Raw genomic sequence first — 16,419 nt, forward strand, 5'->3', positions numbered from 1 at the left:
GTTGCATGTTAAAGTCATAATAAATTGTTACTAAAGTTTTTATTAAGTTGCATTAAGCTGTTTTAGGATTATGCTTAAATAGTTAAATATATTAATTAGTTAATTGTACACAAAAAATAAATAAATTATTTATCATATTATATAAATACATATATGCGGGTTGCAGGGCTAGGTAGTACAGTGCCCATACCCATGCCCATACCCATTCAAATTTACGGGTAATTATCCATACCCAAACTCGGGTCCATGAAAGCGGGGTTTTCCCCTACCCGTAGCGAGTATTTTTTGCAGGTGCCCATAAGGTTTGGGTCCTATTGCCATCCCTTTATATAATGTTTTTATTTTATCTTTTTATTTTTTTTCTATTATTTTTGACCAATAAGAAGAAGAAAAAAAATTATCACAAAAGTTGTCATTAAATAGTTGTTCAATTATCATTAATATTTAAAGATGGATTGCTCTTATGGTCTTTGTATATGCTCTTTATCATGAAAAACATTTTTCACCAGTTATTTGTCAATGCTTTTAAAAACATAAAAAAAAAAAAAAAAAAATTGAGTGAAAATAACATTAAAAAAATGTAGTTTATGAGTTATCTTTACAACGATGTATGCATTTGATGGGGAGCCAAAAGAGCAACTATTTGATATCAAATGTAGTATTTTAGATGAATTTTGCTCTTTTCACTTCAAGAATTTCTCTTTATACCTTAAAAATACATAAGTATCCCCAACGATAGTTAACTTCTGCTCACTCCCAACGGAAGTTAATTGTCGTTAGTTAGGTGATTTCAACGACAATAAATTGTCATTTCTTACAACTTTCCAATATAAGGCAAACAGACTTCCACCTCGCTCTTCATTCACCAACTTTTTCGCTCTTCCATCCAAAAACCCCAAAGTTCAAATTTTTTATGCAAAAAAATTTTGATCTCAAATCATTGGAGAAGGATTGCTAGAAGGTTTCTACAGTCATCCGACGTCAACAGACATATGATGCATTTTTTAACTCATTTAAATTGTTTGGCAACAAAACCATTAACAGAGTTGAATTTGCTTATTGAAAGTTGAAGAAATATTAAAGTAATAGTGTGGAAGATTTGGCAACATGTTGGAAGGTGATACACAAAAATGTTGGAGGGCTAGTTGACCGAGAGACAAGCAACTTTTGGTATGAGTTGTATTGTCTTACAACACAGATATAAAGGCAACTTTTTGTATTATGAGTCAGAGGGTACTATTTCTAGAGTTGGGTTGAGTTTTATTTTTGAGGAAGAAAAAAACTCCAAGATAACTGCATCGATAGGAATAATAATGGTTGTGTGGTCAGAACATCGTATGGGTCTCCCTTTGCATGTATTCTTACTATGCGAATCCATGACAAGAGGCTTGTTCGATTGGATGAGATATACCATCACTAAAGGTTACATATCACTCAAGAATAAGGTGAAGATGGTTTTTTGTCGTGGAATGGTATTCAGAAACGTCTAAAAACAATTCTCTTAAAAAATGAAACTATACATCAAGGATGTTATGCGTCAGTTAAAATTTCTAGAAAAGACAATGTTGACTCCACCTCCAAGAAAGGTACAAACCAATGGGACTGAAAAAAGAGGGAGATTTACACCAAAAAAAGGCTTCGACTAGTCGAATCTCATCATTGTGGGAACATGTTGATTCTCAATTTTCCGATAGTCAATCGTCACAAATAAAGCCATCATTTCCTAATAAGAAAAACACATGTATTGGCAATGCATCACGTTCTCCGGTTCCAACGCCTACTCGGACCCTATTCCAAATTTATCATATATTAATTTATGTCTCCGGTTAATTTACAATTCATTTTATTGCATCTTTAATTTCATTTTATTTAGATATTTGCTTTTGTATCTACTTCTGCAAGTGAATCATGCCTCACAATGGGAAAGTTGAAGCATGTTTCTGATAAGTTTTGAAGAGGCCGGTTGAGGTTTTTTTTATCCCCCATCGACAAGTTGGAAGAGTTTAAGACGCAACTTAACAAATATTTTATCCATCTTGGAGAAAATCAAACTTTCTCTCATGTATTTTTACAGGTACTATGCGTAGTTATAGACCTGGATAAAGATTAAGAGATCTGGAAAACTATTTATCATCGTGACATTCTTCATAATGATGACGATATAGCATTCATGTTTTCCTATATGATTGAAAATAATAAGTATTATCTTTATGTTCCTTCCAACTATAAGTGTCCAAATTGTGAATAGAGATTTGGTGTCATTTTATAGACTTTTAGGTTTTTTTATGCATTGTTATGTAATATGTTGTTAAAATTCTGCAATGCTTCACTTTTGTTCAATTTGAATTGTTTGTGTATTGTTAATGTCATGTCGAATTGGTGTAATGTTATTGAATTATGAATTATTATATAGTGTCGTTGCTTGCGAACAAATTTTATTGTCAAATTTGTTGTAATGATTCTACAATTGTGTTTATGAATTACATGTCTTTAGACAAGTTGTTTGTGTCATGGCTGACATAATAATGTTGTAGTTTGCAAACCAGAGCGCAACGATAGTTAACTAATGATGGTGCCAACTGCCATTGGGGGAGAACAACAGTTAATTGTCGTTGAAGATATTTAGTATTTTTGTAGTGTTAAAGAGCAATTTTTGAAGTGAACTAAGAAATTTCCATTTTGGATTATCTTGTCTTGGGTTTCCAAGGTTTAGCCCAACTCTAATTTTGGGCTTGGTAGATCCACTATGTGACGATTGGTCTTTTCTTTTGGGCTTTAAAGATCCAAAATAATCTACTATTGTCGCAACCAAAGTTACTAATATTGAGTAAAATTTCAAACTAATTCATGATTTTGAAGGATGCTCTCACATAGGTGTATAAGATTATAAATATTTTAAAAAATAAATTTTTTGACTTTATCAAATTGTCAACTTGATTTAACCACTTACTATCAATTTAGTCCATAACACACTCTTAGAAGGACTCATATTAATAGAATTTGACAAAATCAATGACTTTTTAAAAAGGGTTTGTCTAACATGTGCAACATTCTTTTAAAAATATTCTTAATCTCGGTAACCTATTTGAGAGTGCCTTTTAAAGTAAGGGACAAATTTGGATGTAATCTTAGATTTTATTTGCAAGTTTGGAGACCAAGAAGAGATGATTTTGGAAAAGGAAAAAAAAAGAGCAAGTGAAAGAAATATACGACTTTTAGGTGGGAGGGCTGTAGGGGTTCATTTTTCTTAAAATCCTCATAATTTGAGGAACTCAAAAATTATATTGGAAGATTTTGGAAGGTTTATATGAATTATTCACATTCAATTCAAATTATTGTAATATTCTTAAAATTAAAAAGATAATAATCATAAACAATAATTTATTATTCTCTAAAAGAAAACTCTTTTAAAAGTGCATTTTAAGCTTCATATATTGAGAAATGTTATTTGTACAACCATTTTTATACAACTTTATCTCTCATACTCACATTATCTTCTTATTCTCTCTCTTTCTTTTTCTCTCTCCATTGTTTTTGACCAATAAGAAGAGAGAACAACAAGGTTGTACCAAAAGTTGTACCAAAATAGTTGTTCAAATATCATTACTCTAATATATTATAGCATGGAGGATGGTACGTGGATCTGCTCCGTGTTGACGGTTGGTCCATTCACTGCGGTCTAGACATTTATTTAAGAGGATGTTTTAATCCACTTGTGTTGTTTTTAATTTTCATATTACCCGTTTGGGTAGACCTCTATTTTGTGGATAAACTGGTTAAGTTTATGTCCCCCAGTTTTTTTTTAATTTTTTTTTTTATGTTTTTTCCCTTTTTTTAATAATAATATATTTATGAGTATCTGACAGATTAGAGTTGAGTACCAACTTAGTTGGGAGCTACTCTCTTTTATATCATTTACTCTTGCCTTATCAAAAAAATATTATAGCATGGAGATGTTTATTTAGCTTTTTTTTTTTTTAAGCCCCTCCTAACTTAGCTTGTTGCTAAAAAGGAAACCACTATGAATGCTCTTATAAACAAAGTTATACACAATGACATTCACATGGATGTGGACGAGTGACAACTAGCAAGAAGATTCTTTGCTTTAGTTTTCATTAATTGTTGATACTGAATTTGGTAAATTTAAAAACAAGTCATATTCCCTCTTCATGCGTCTCCTTGATGGTGTTGATCATCACATGATAGTGTTGAGATTCAACACTCCCTAGTCTGCGGTCTACAATAGTCCCCACATTACAGCAAAAGGTCATGACTAATGTCTTGGTCTTTGATCTTAATTAAATGTCATTTTTCGAAACACAGATCCATGACAATTTGACCTTATAACTCCCCCTCTCGTGTGTATGTTGCTTGTACCGTAATCTTTGTTTCAATCTTAAAGCCTTTGTTTATACGAAAGATGTGAGACTTTTTTCCTCACTATAATCTAATACTATATGCAAATTGCAAAGCCAAACTGTCATCTTAGTGGTGTAGACAAACAAGGGCATCGTGAACATTAATTTATTTTGAATAAAAAACATTAGCTTAAGAATACAAAATCATTTAATTATGGTGAAGCCTAGGTGTCTTTGAAAAAGTGTAGAAAAGTTACCCACTATTGATTGTAAGAGTACTTGTGATTCTTATTCATTTGGTCAAAATATATACAACAATCCATTAGAGATTATGGACTACAATTAGGGTAGAGTTACGGCTACGTACCATTAAGATCGAGTTATGTGGAATGTGTAATCAACTAAATTTATTTACATATTTATGATGAATGATTGGAGTGATTATGATATGATTATTTTCATATTATAACACACACTTGCACTCAAAGCGGATGGTCACCGAACGTTGACACTATCTCAAAAATTGTTGAATAGTATGCGTAGAAGACCTTTGGTGAAGATGTCGGCAATTTGATAGTAGGATGGAACATGAAGGATACAAACTTGTCCACAAGCAACTTTTTCGTAAATGAAGTTCCAAGAGTACTCATGAGGGAGATACTCAAAGAAACTCATTGTAGAAATGAACAGATTGATAAAAGATGATGAATGAGTACAATAGTGTTCCTATAGTTGATTACTAACTCAAGTCTAACTACCTTAACTAACTCCACATAACTTCCAACTATCTTAATACCAAGTGAATGTCTATTTCAATACGCTTAAGGCATTGATGTTGAACAAGATTACTAGAGAGATATTGCACTAATATTATCACAATGCATCAAAGTAGCTTTATGAATCGGCTAATGGAGTTCCAAGAGAAGGTTCCGAATCCAGCAGGATTAATAGACAACATTTGCAACCTCTTTATCTTCGGCTTTAGCACTTGAACGAGATAGAATTGATTGACGCTTGGATGACCAATAAATCAAGTTGTCTCCAAAGAAAATGCAAGGGTGGAAAGTCTAGTGTATGCAAATTTCTTGTTTCCAAAATTTTAAAATTATTATTAGTAAAGAAACTATAACATTTAATTTGACTCAGAGGAGAAGTAACGGAGATGATGTCAAATGAAAATTTGGATTGTATCAGATGATTTACATTAAGTTTAACATATTATATAGATATGGTTTAAATATGTTGGAATGTGTAATTTACACCATAAGGTTTTTTTTTTTTTTTGGTACAAGGGTTTTTGTTATTTAATTGTGACATATATCCCATCAAGTTGTTATGAGGCGTGTATCAAATACTATTTATGATAAAATAATGTTATCTTGTTATCATGTATGCATAAAACAATATTATATATTTTTTGACAAATCAAACACACTATATGATTAGCGGTTATCATTCTCATTTTTTTTATCATGTCTTTATTCAACTTCATATCTTATCATATATCTATTATTATAGTACAGTAAATAAATCATAATTAGTTGATATGTAAACTATGGTTAGTTGATTGGTTATGAGTTTTTTTTTACAAGAGGTAGTTATAGGTTAGTTAGAACTCTCGCAATTGTGCTTTTTCTCTACTAAAAGTTTCTATAAGTATCTCTCATATGAATACTCTTATCCTCTCTTTCTCATCGATCACTATGATCGTTATCCCTGAAATTCCATGATACTAAGATAACATCTATCATACCAGATAAATATTTATATTTTACACTATACTTTTCGCGGGCTTTTTGTTTTGTTGTTCCTGTATCGAACTCTCAGCAGCACCAAGTTTTAAGTACAAAGCACATAGAGTATTTACTTTTCTTGTTCTATAAACATCACATAAGCAGTACTCTGTCTCTAACTTTAATAATAATTCACCATCCCTTTGCACAAAAATAAATATAAGTACAAATCCTTTGTTTATTTGGGAAGCTTAACATTATTACTTGGATTGTCTATTGGAAAATTATATGACAAAGGGACGTGACGACATGGATAATCAGTGGGATTGTATATTTTGTAATATCATGAAAGGAATATATGACTGGTCACGGACATGAATCATGCATCCCTCAATTTTCCCAGCCATGAAAAATGGTTTTAAAATTAAAGTCATTTCTTCTTTATTAGTACCAACCTTGGACCCATTGGTAGGCCTTTCATGAGTACTTCCTTTTCTTTTCCATTGCATTATTTCACGCCTCCCATTGCTCTTCTGTTATATTGTTTTTCTGTCAAATTTCTTTTAGTTTTATTAGCAGATACGAAATTTATTTTAAAAAATACACTTTTCTTTTCTTCAACTTGTACTTTATTGATTTGTAAGATAAAATAAAAAAGGCAACCGACTACTTTACTTAGTCAATCTCTCACAAATACCATGAGTTTAGATTTGAATTTAATAAAATTTCCTAATATGGGAATAAAAATAAATATCGTAATAAAATTATTTTCAAATATTTTGTTTTATTACCATAATTTTAAAACAACTTCATTTTCATTTTTACACTTTGTTATATCATGACGCGAGAATAATGACAATAATAGTAAAAGACTGACAGAAGATTAATGTGGTATCCAGAAATGTGTTGATAATCCACAAGCAAAGCTACTGAAAAGAATTCACTATAATTGATAATCCAGATTACAGATACTGAATAGTAGAGATAATGCTAGCTATAACAAAATCCACTAACAATTGGTGCAAGAAATACTAACACACAAGACTTTTATTTATATGACCAAAGTATTTGCATATTTCTTCATATTATCTGATGTGGGACATTTTCCCAACACAAATTCAAGACATATTTCAACACACTTTAACTTCCATATAGTAATGGGAATAGATTCTCTCAACAAAAAAGATTTCGTGATTTTATGGTATCGACTTTTAAAATTCTTTTTTTATATATTTATAAATTCTCTTTCTATCTTATTTTTAATGGACGATAAAGATTTTAATGGACCCTTACGTGATATGAGAGGATCCATTCCAGGAAATGTAGCATCATTTTTTTTTTTTTGTGATGGTTGAAGTTCGAACTCCAACCCTTACATATATTATGTATTGTCCATACCAACTGAGTTAAGCTCACGAGGACAAATGTACCATCGCTCTAAAAAAAGGATTTTGTGTTTATCTTTTTATACAAAATTTTCTTTAAGTTACTTTCTTTATTTCTATTGGGGATCATTTTCACAAAAATATATACTTACTATAACAAAATTTTCAGAACTCCCCAAAAAAAAAATCTCATAACTATCTGCGGCTGAACATGTTCAATTTCCATATTAAAAAAAAATGTTAATCAAGTGGTCCAATATAAGTATCTATAATTTGTTTTCAGCTCTTACAAATAAAAATCGTAGTTTTAATCTTATAAATTTTTCCGTCTGCATTTGTAGTCATTGTAAAATTTATCATTAGCATTTTTAGTCATGGGAGATCAACGAATTTTGCTTTGCTTTGGTGATACATTGAGATTTAACTTTGTGAACAAAACAACATCAAACTTGATCAAATTGTCAAGATTTAGAACAACTCAATTCTTGTTGTTTGGAGCTAAACCATTAATCATGTAAGTTTATGTGAAATATTTGAAACTATTTGCAATGTGTGTAATATTTAATTTAATTTGATATAACTGTATAAGACGTGAACCATGGTGGTTGTTTGAATTTTTGAGCTCTAGCATCCGTCAACGTTTTCTTTTTGATTGAGCACCAGTCAACATTGACCTTTAATGTCTACTCCACCTAAAACACTGTACAATCAACCTATATTCATATTGCAACGAACTGTACAATCAACATCATCAAGTCATAACACATTAGTACTATAATTCATATACAATAATTATTAATTACATTCATTTGATAGAACTTAGGTATCGATGTAAATACTATTAGTAATAACGTATTTAAAAAATCAACAACGATAAGAAATGATATATAATTGACACAAACGAACAAAATGAAGGATTGAATATTTGTTTTCCCTCTCAAAAGTCAAGTTTGCTTAGTTGTTGTTCTCAAATTAATTGAAATTAGTAGTTGCATAGTATAAACTAATCAGTACTACGAATTACGTGACTCCAATTTCTTTCTAACATGATAAATTGATAATATTTGATATCTACTATACATACTAAACTAAAACTACTAATTTAGGAGTATTACAGCTATTATATATACATCTCATAAATTCTATTGTTTGTGGTTGATTTTTGAGTACTACACCTTATCAATACCATTATTAATTATTCCTATTTATACATGATTTACAAAATGTAAATATTCTTATACAATAATTGCAATACTATGTTGGTAGGACATTAGAGAGAGATATGTCACACAAAAGGAGAATGAATGAATGGTATGAAAGAAAAGAAAAGGTGAAGGGAAAGCTCCCTAAAAGGTGTAGAATAAGAATGCAGAAAAGTAAGGCAGAAAATCTACAGCCCCAGAAGGGAAAAAAAAAAAAAATTATGTGTGGGACCCATCTTAATAGTTTCATTTGTAATTATGCTTGACCTCTTGAAACAAAACCTGCCAGCCAGCCTTTCTACCCAACTTACGTAAATTTTCCTTATTCATATTTTTTTTTGTTGGTGATATGCTAATTTCTATGATGACCAACAAATATGCTCATTTCTGTTTATATATAGTATATTTGTTATCAGTTTAGCCATCTATATATTGCTCAGTCCTATCTTATCTATGAATAATATATTTTGAGTAATTTATAAGAATTAAAATAATTGTTTAATTTAGTTAGTTACATAATTAATTATTCTTAAACAAAGAATGATCATCACTAAATAGTTGTCAATAAATATGCTTATACTAATCCCCGTGAGCTTAGCTCAATTCGTAGGGATATTGCATTTTATATCTAGGGGTCGGTGTTCGAACCTCGAAGACATCACATCTCCATAATTAAATTGTGTGAGCTCTAGCCACTATGCTACTTGAAAAAAAAAAAAAAAGTTTATACTATGGTTATAAAAATAAGTATCGAACCCTCTTCTCTTCTTTGTAACAAAAGGCCAAAATGCTTAAATATTCGTATACCATCCTTCACTACTAAAAAAAAAAATTAGTGAAAAAAATTTAGTGAAGGAAAACATGAAATCCATCTCTAATTCCGTCATTAAATTTTATGATCAAGGAATTTGTGCGAGATTTTATTTTTTCCGTCACTAACTTTTCTCCCTAATTTTGCTTGTCCTATAGTAGCGACGTTGTTAATTTAGTCCACAAGTCTTAACTTAATCGATAAAAATGGCAAAATTGTTAGATCAAATATTATGATCATGGTTTGAACTCCGACTCCATACTTATCTGTGTAAATTTCAATAATTATTTTCTATTTCATCTATCTATAAAAAAAAGTTAAAAACATTACACAATTAATTTTTGTCACATAAACTTTAGTCATGATAAATGTTGAATGAACGATTATGCAAGTAAATATTGTACATGATTAATTCATAGTTTTTAAACTCTAAATTTTGTTGAAAATTTGAAATATTTTTCATCATAATACATTGTCAAATTATTTTTAAAATAGCAATCATGTTGATCTAAATTGAACTGAGTTCAAATTTCATAAACACGTGAATCACTCTAGAGAGGCTGAAATTTTGCGGAATTAATTGATAAAGTGGGTAAATGGTTAACTTCTACACATGATATGATAAACATTTTTTGATAATAGAATATAATTAAACTTGTTTGTATTTACATTTTACATTTTTACACTGTAAGTATAATAAAATACACTAAACATTTTTACATTTCTTACACTATAATTATAAAATACACTTAACCTTTTTAATGGAATAAAATACAGTAACTTTTTCTTAATACAATATTTTCCTTAACATTTTCGCCGACACAGACACACTGCCACACTCAACACAACACACACTATTGAGCTTGTTCCTTTTAATTTCTTGTTCTCTCTCTCTCTCTCTCTTCATTACTCTTCCAAGCTTCGAATCTATCTCTCTCTGTCTCTTTCTTTAATGGCTTTGCCTTGTACAACCAGTCACGATCTGAATAATAAACTCAACTACTCTTCTTCTTCTTCTTCTTTGTCCTCTCTTGTTCTTCTTCTTCCATGTTTCTCTTCTTCTTGCATGTTCTCTTCTTCCTCATATGAATGAACCACACTTTTCTTGTCTTTTCACTTCTCAAACTACAATGGCGCATACCATTTTTCTCTTTCTTGCTTCATTCTCTTTCTTCCTTGCTGCTTTTCCTCTTTCTCTTGCTAACACTGACCCTACTGATGGTATGACCTTTTTTTCGTGTGATCATTCTATGTTTGATTGATGTTTTGTGAAAAAGTTTTGATTTTGCATTGTGGGTTGTTCTTGTTTGAATCCATTATGACCCTTTACTTGTTCAAGTTTGGTTTTTTTATACTTGTTTGTGAACAATGTTTGGTTACTGAGAAAATGCAGTGAACTAAAGAAAAAGCTTGAACTTTTTCTATTTTTATTGATTTTATAACATAACATGTCAAAAAGAATTGATTTTTAAGTTGATATGATGTGAGATGAGTGTTAAGTTTTGAGGGGTTTTGTTTTTGTTTTGTTAAACTCTGGTTGCTGGATGAAGTTATGAGTGAATGCTTTTTCTGTATTGGTTGGTGTGATTACTCTGTTTTTGATTGGTTTGATTGATGTTTTGTGGAAATGTTATGATTTTGCATTGTGGGTTGTTGTTGTTGTTTTAATCCATTATGACCCTTTACTATTTCAAGTTTGATTTTTTATGCCTTTTTGAGAACATTGTCTGGTCTGGTTACCTCTGAAGCACCGTCGCCTCTGATCAAAGGCGTGGTTGTCTCCTGTCTTACATTACACAGACACATGTGCTTACATTCAATTAATTCGTTTTCTTAAATTATCACCGGTGTCAATGTGTTGGTGTCGGTGTCTATGTCAGTGATTGATAGTAGCTTATTGAGAATGCAGGGAATAAAAGAAAAGGCTTGATTTATTTTATTGATTTAGTAAGTTGTCAAAAAGAAACGATTTTTAAGTTGATATGATGCGAGAGGAGTATTAAAGTTTTGGGGGGTTTGATTTTGTTTTGTTGGATTCTGATTGCTGAATTAGTATAATATATGAAGTACTTATGAGTGAATGATTTTTCCGTATTGTTGTTTTTCTTGTTACAGTTCAAGCTCTCGAGGTCATGTACAATGCAGTGAATAATCCAACTGAACTAACCGGTTGGACAATTGGGGGTGGCGATCCATGTGGAGATTCATGGAAAGGGATAACTTGTGAGGGTTCATCTGTTGTTTCAATGTATGGCATTCTGAATGATGAAACTTCACAAATGCATTTTTATGACTTTTTTTAAAAGTGTTTTTATGGTTGAAGAAATTAACTTTTGTATTGTTATGCTGGTTAGTGATCTCTCTGGTTTAGGACTCCATGGAACTCTTGGATACTTGCTTTCAGACCTCATGTCACTCAGAAAGCTGTGAGATAATTCTAATCCATGATTTTGTTATACATAATTTTTACTATTTATTATATTATAATTACTGATTGATTTTTTATTTTCTATTTTTGTGTTTTTAACTTTATAGTGACTTGAGTGACAACAAGATCCATGATCAAATTCCGTATCAGTTGCCACCAAATCTTACTAGCCTGTATGTAGTAATAATAATGTTCACCTACAATGACTTCCTTTTTTTTTTTTCAGTTTTTGATCAATTTTAGTTTGTTGCTTTATCTGAAATGTTAATTTACTCTTCAATTGTGTCAATCAGAAATCTTGCAAGAAATAACTTAACTGGAAATCTTCCGTATTCCTTTTCTGCCATGGTTTCACTCACTTATCTGTAAGTTGTTGTTGGATAGTGAACAATTTTGTTTCATAATGTTAAGTTTGGTCATACATCGGAGCCGCTCTTACACTATTTATATGTGGTTTTCAGGAATGTGAGCAATAATGCACTCTCCTTGCCAATCGGAGAAGTTTTTGCTAATCATTCCCATCTTGATACCCTGTAAGATATCTTGCATAGTTTCTTTAGCTCAGTTCTCCCTCGTTTATTTCCTTTTCATAGTATTCCGGCTAAGAAAAGAACTCACATTGTACTGTTTTGTGGCCATGGTTAAACAAATTTGATATTTGTTGTTTTTAGCATTGAACAAGAATGAGAAGAAGAGTTTCATACTTAATCTTTATAATTCTGTGCTATAGAGTATAGTCTTGGAAATTGGAACTAGTAAAATATGTTATACTTCGTATAACTGGCTAACTATTTTTAGTTTTACAAATGATTATATTTGATTTTGATGAATGTTTGCCTTCATATTCAATGATGCAGGGATTTATCATTTAATAACTTTTCTGGGGATCTTCCACCTTCATTTGCTACACTGTCCAGTCTCTCTTCTCTGTATGTCGAATGATATTTTATTTGATGAATTGCGAGAAATTTTCAGTAAATGCCAATTTAATGCTTTCAAAACTTCATTTGCAGTTTCTTGCAGAAGAACCAATTGACTGGCTCTCTTGGTGTTCTTGTTGGTTTGCCTTTAGATACTTTGTAAGTTCTTTTCCCTCTAAGCCTTGAGTTTTTGGCATGTCAGACTCTTATGATCTCACTCTACAATTTTCAGAAATGTTGCAAAGAATAATTTCAGTGGATCGATACCTCCTGAGCTTAAATCTATCAAAAATTTCATGTAAGTATTTATGAATGTTTTCAAAATGTCAATCATTTTTTGAATGCATAACTTCATCAGTGTGGTTAATGTGACTCTTCAAATACAAACCAGATATGATGGAAATTCTATCGATGATGGCCCTGCACCTCCTTCGACAGAATCTACTTCACCTCCACCTCGTGAACCTGATAAAAGTAATCCTCACTCCGGGTCTGGTTCACATCCTAAAAGACATGGTTCTGATGATAAAAAATCTGATGACCATAAGGGAACGTCACCGGGGGCCATTGTAGGGATTGTTTTAGGTTCAGTGTTGGTGTCTTCTGTTGTGCTAGTTGCTATTGTTTTCTGTATCCGAAAGCTAAAAGGGAAGGAAAAGGGTGCAAGAACTTCAAACGGGAGCCTTCCTCCTGGAATCATCAATGGTGAATTCTTTTTCTCTAGCTTTTTGTTTCCAAATATATTATATGATTATGTCATTTTGTTTCTTTGTCAAACCTATTATAATATGGAATATACATTAATCTGGTCCAATCTTTGTGCTCTTACAAGTTTAGCTTTTCTTGTGGGTTTGTACTCGCAGTAACTCCTCAAATGCAAGAGCAAAGGGTGAAAAGTGCTGCAGTTATTACAGATCTCAAACCTCGTCCTCCTGCAGAAAATGTGACGATGGATAGGATGCCTATGAAAAGTGGATCTGTAAAGCAGATGAGGTCTCCCATCACTTCCACATCGTACACAGTTGCTTCGCTCCAGAGTGCAACAAATAGCTTCAGTCAAGAATTTATTATTGGTGAAGGTTCTCTTGGTCGAGTTTACAAGGCTGAATTCCCAAATGGGAAGGTAAACTTTTAATGTTGCATTTGTTATCCACCTTCATACTGTTTGTTTGAGAATTTATAAATACTCAAATATTCTATTAATTTCAAGTTTTTCCTTTTGTTTAGATTATGGCCGTCAAGAAGATTGACAACGCAGCACTGTCTTTACAAGAGGAAGACAATTTTCTTGAAGCCATTTCTAATATGTCACGCTTGCGGCATCCGAACGTTGTTACACTTGCTGGATATTGTGCAGAACATGGCCAGCGGCTTCTAATTTATGAATATATTGGAAATGGAAATTTACATGACATGCTCCATTTTGCCGAAGAAAGCAGTAAAGCTTTACCTTGGAATGCTCGTGTACGCATAGCTCTTGGCACCGCCCGGGCCTTAGAGTAAGTATCATACCCATCTGACAACATATTAAGTACATGTTTGGATTCACGGTGATTTTGTTGAAGCATTTTGCAAATGCTACACTTCGAAGCTTCAACAAAATCACGGCACCACCGTGATTGAAAACATGCACAAGTCTTTTCTCGGAGAGGCCTTGACATGCTATCCTATTCACTGGGCTTTCCCCCAAGTTTCTTGATTTAGCGTGAGATTAGCTTATTGCATTCAGTCTTATTTCTCAAGTCATATGCTTTGTTAACCAGGTACTTGCACGAAGTTTGCTTGCCCTCTGTTGTACATAGAAATTTCAAATCAGCAAATATATTACTCGACGAGGAGCTCAATCCTCACCTGTCTGACTGTGGCTTAGCTGCTCTGACACCAAACACTGAGAGACAGGTTGGTGATAGATGCTTCATTTTCCTTTGTGCATCGCTGCACATGGTCTTAGTATCTTTTCTTAGCACTCTACATATATAAAATAACTTTAAATTTAACAGGTATCATCAACTCAGATGGTCGGTTCATTCGGTTATAGTGCACCTGAATTTGCATTATCAGGAGTATACACTGTAAAAAGCGATGTTTACAGCTTTGGCGTGGTTATGCTAGAACTTTTAACTGGTCGGAAGCCACTTGACAGGTGAGCGTATTGTAACACACGATGGAAATTAATCTGCAAGGCTGTCATTTTATTGTTTGCCTTATCTTTTATGTATGACTTACATTCATTTGTAATTTTTGTTGATTTTAGTTCACGAGTTCGAGCTGAGCAGTCACTTGTGAGGTGGGCTACACCGCAGCTCCATGATATAGATGCCTTGTCAAAAATGGTCGATCCTTGTTTGAATGGCATGTACCCTGCAAAGTCGCTGTCACGCTTCGCTGATATCATTGCCCTCTGCGTTCAGGTAAAACTTTTCAAATGATGCAATAGCAAAACAAAGATAAGGGCTGCTAACTTATTTTATTACCTACCGCCTTGGAACTTAGGGTCCTGTTACCACATTAAAAAAAGTGATTATGACATTCATTAATTTAGAGAATATTTTTTAGGAGATAAAAGAATTATTGTGTTGTTAACCATAATCAAGATCATTTTTTAATCAAAACAGCTTCCTATTTTAAGCAGTCCTTATATTCTCATTTTTTTAAAAGAAAAACTGTTACCAAAAGATGAAAAACTCCTAAAATAATTATTTTTTAAATAATTTTATTTAGCTCTAATAAACGGGCCCACCTACCCATATAATTTGGCTTTTTGCTAATTCATTATGCAGTTGGTCATGTTGCAAAAGCTACCCCACCTACCCTAAACTAAAGTATTCTTTCCAAATATTCAGATTTAATATATCATAATTTGCAGTTTTAAACAATATCTTTGTATGCAGTAATGTGTTACTTTCATATTCTTTTACAAAAGATTCTCAATTATTTTAATGTTTTGTACAGCCGGAACCCGAATTTCGACCTCCAATGTCTGAGGTGGTGCAAGCATTGGTCCGGTTAGTGCAACGAGCAAGTGTGGTTAAAAGGAGACCAAGTGATGAATCTGGTTTTGGTCACAAGACCCCGGACCATGAGGCCATGGACATATCATTTTAAATGTTTTTGCCTCTTAAGTTTTAACTTTTTTTGGCAATTTTGTGTAAAGTGGTGAAGCTATTATTCGGCTGAAAAAAAATTATAGGGCACAGGAAAGAGTAGAAGTTTGTGAAAAAATGTACCAAACATATTCAAGATATTTGTAATTAGTGTGTTTGAATTTTTCACACACCATCAAATACTTTGGAAAATAATAAACTGTATATTTAACTTGTTATGGTGTAATATAATGTAATTTTAAGCCATTCACATGTTGATGGAAATTTTAAGCAATTTTCTATCAAAAAAATGAAACAACTTTATGAGCTTAGGCTCATTGGAAAGCACTCACGGGATAAAGGGGAGTGGTTGTTATTTGTGAAGAGTTGAATTATTATGTAAATTATTAGGTGTACTTTTCCCTTGTTTTTTCCTCTAATAGCTGTTCCCACTTCCCAATCAGAGACTGAGTTTTGGCGTTTTCTATTCATTTTTACT

General features: G+C 32.0%; 1 protein-coding gene across 1 annotated transcript; it reads left to right on the top strand.

Annotated features, from left to right (window-relative positions):
- Positions 1–10,327: 10,327 nt before the first annotated feature.
- Positions 10,328–16,205, top strand: LOC25486228 (protein STRUBBELIG-RECEPTOR FAMILY 8). Its single transcript, XM_013607442.3, has 16 exons — positions 10,328–10,710; positions 11,605–11,737; positions 11,844–11,915; positions 12,025–12,090; positions 12,211–12,282; positions 12,379–12,450; positions 12,775–12,846; positions 12,931–12,996; positions 13,070–13,135; positions 13,229–13,542; positions 13,701–13,960; positions 14,065–14,336; positions 14,601–14,736; positions 14,838–14,980; positions 15,092–15,248; positions 15,790–16,205. The coding sequence occupies exons 1-16, from the start codon at positions 10,575–10,577 to the stop codon at positions 15,940–15,942; spliced, it is 2,190 nt and encodes a 729-aa protein (XP_013462896.1). The 5' UTR covers positions 10,328–10,574; the 3' UTR covers positions 15,943–16,205.
- Positions 16,206–16,419: the final 214 nt, after the last annotated feature.

The sequence above is a fragment of the Medicago truncatula genome, chromosome 2 (assembly GCF_003473485.1).
Source record: "Medicago truncatula cultivar Jemalong A17 chromosome 2, MtrunA17r5.0-ANR, whole genome shotgun sequence".
NCBI lineage: Eukaryota > Viridiplantae > Streptophyta > Magnoliopsida > Fabales > Fabaceae > Medicago > Medicago truncatula.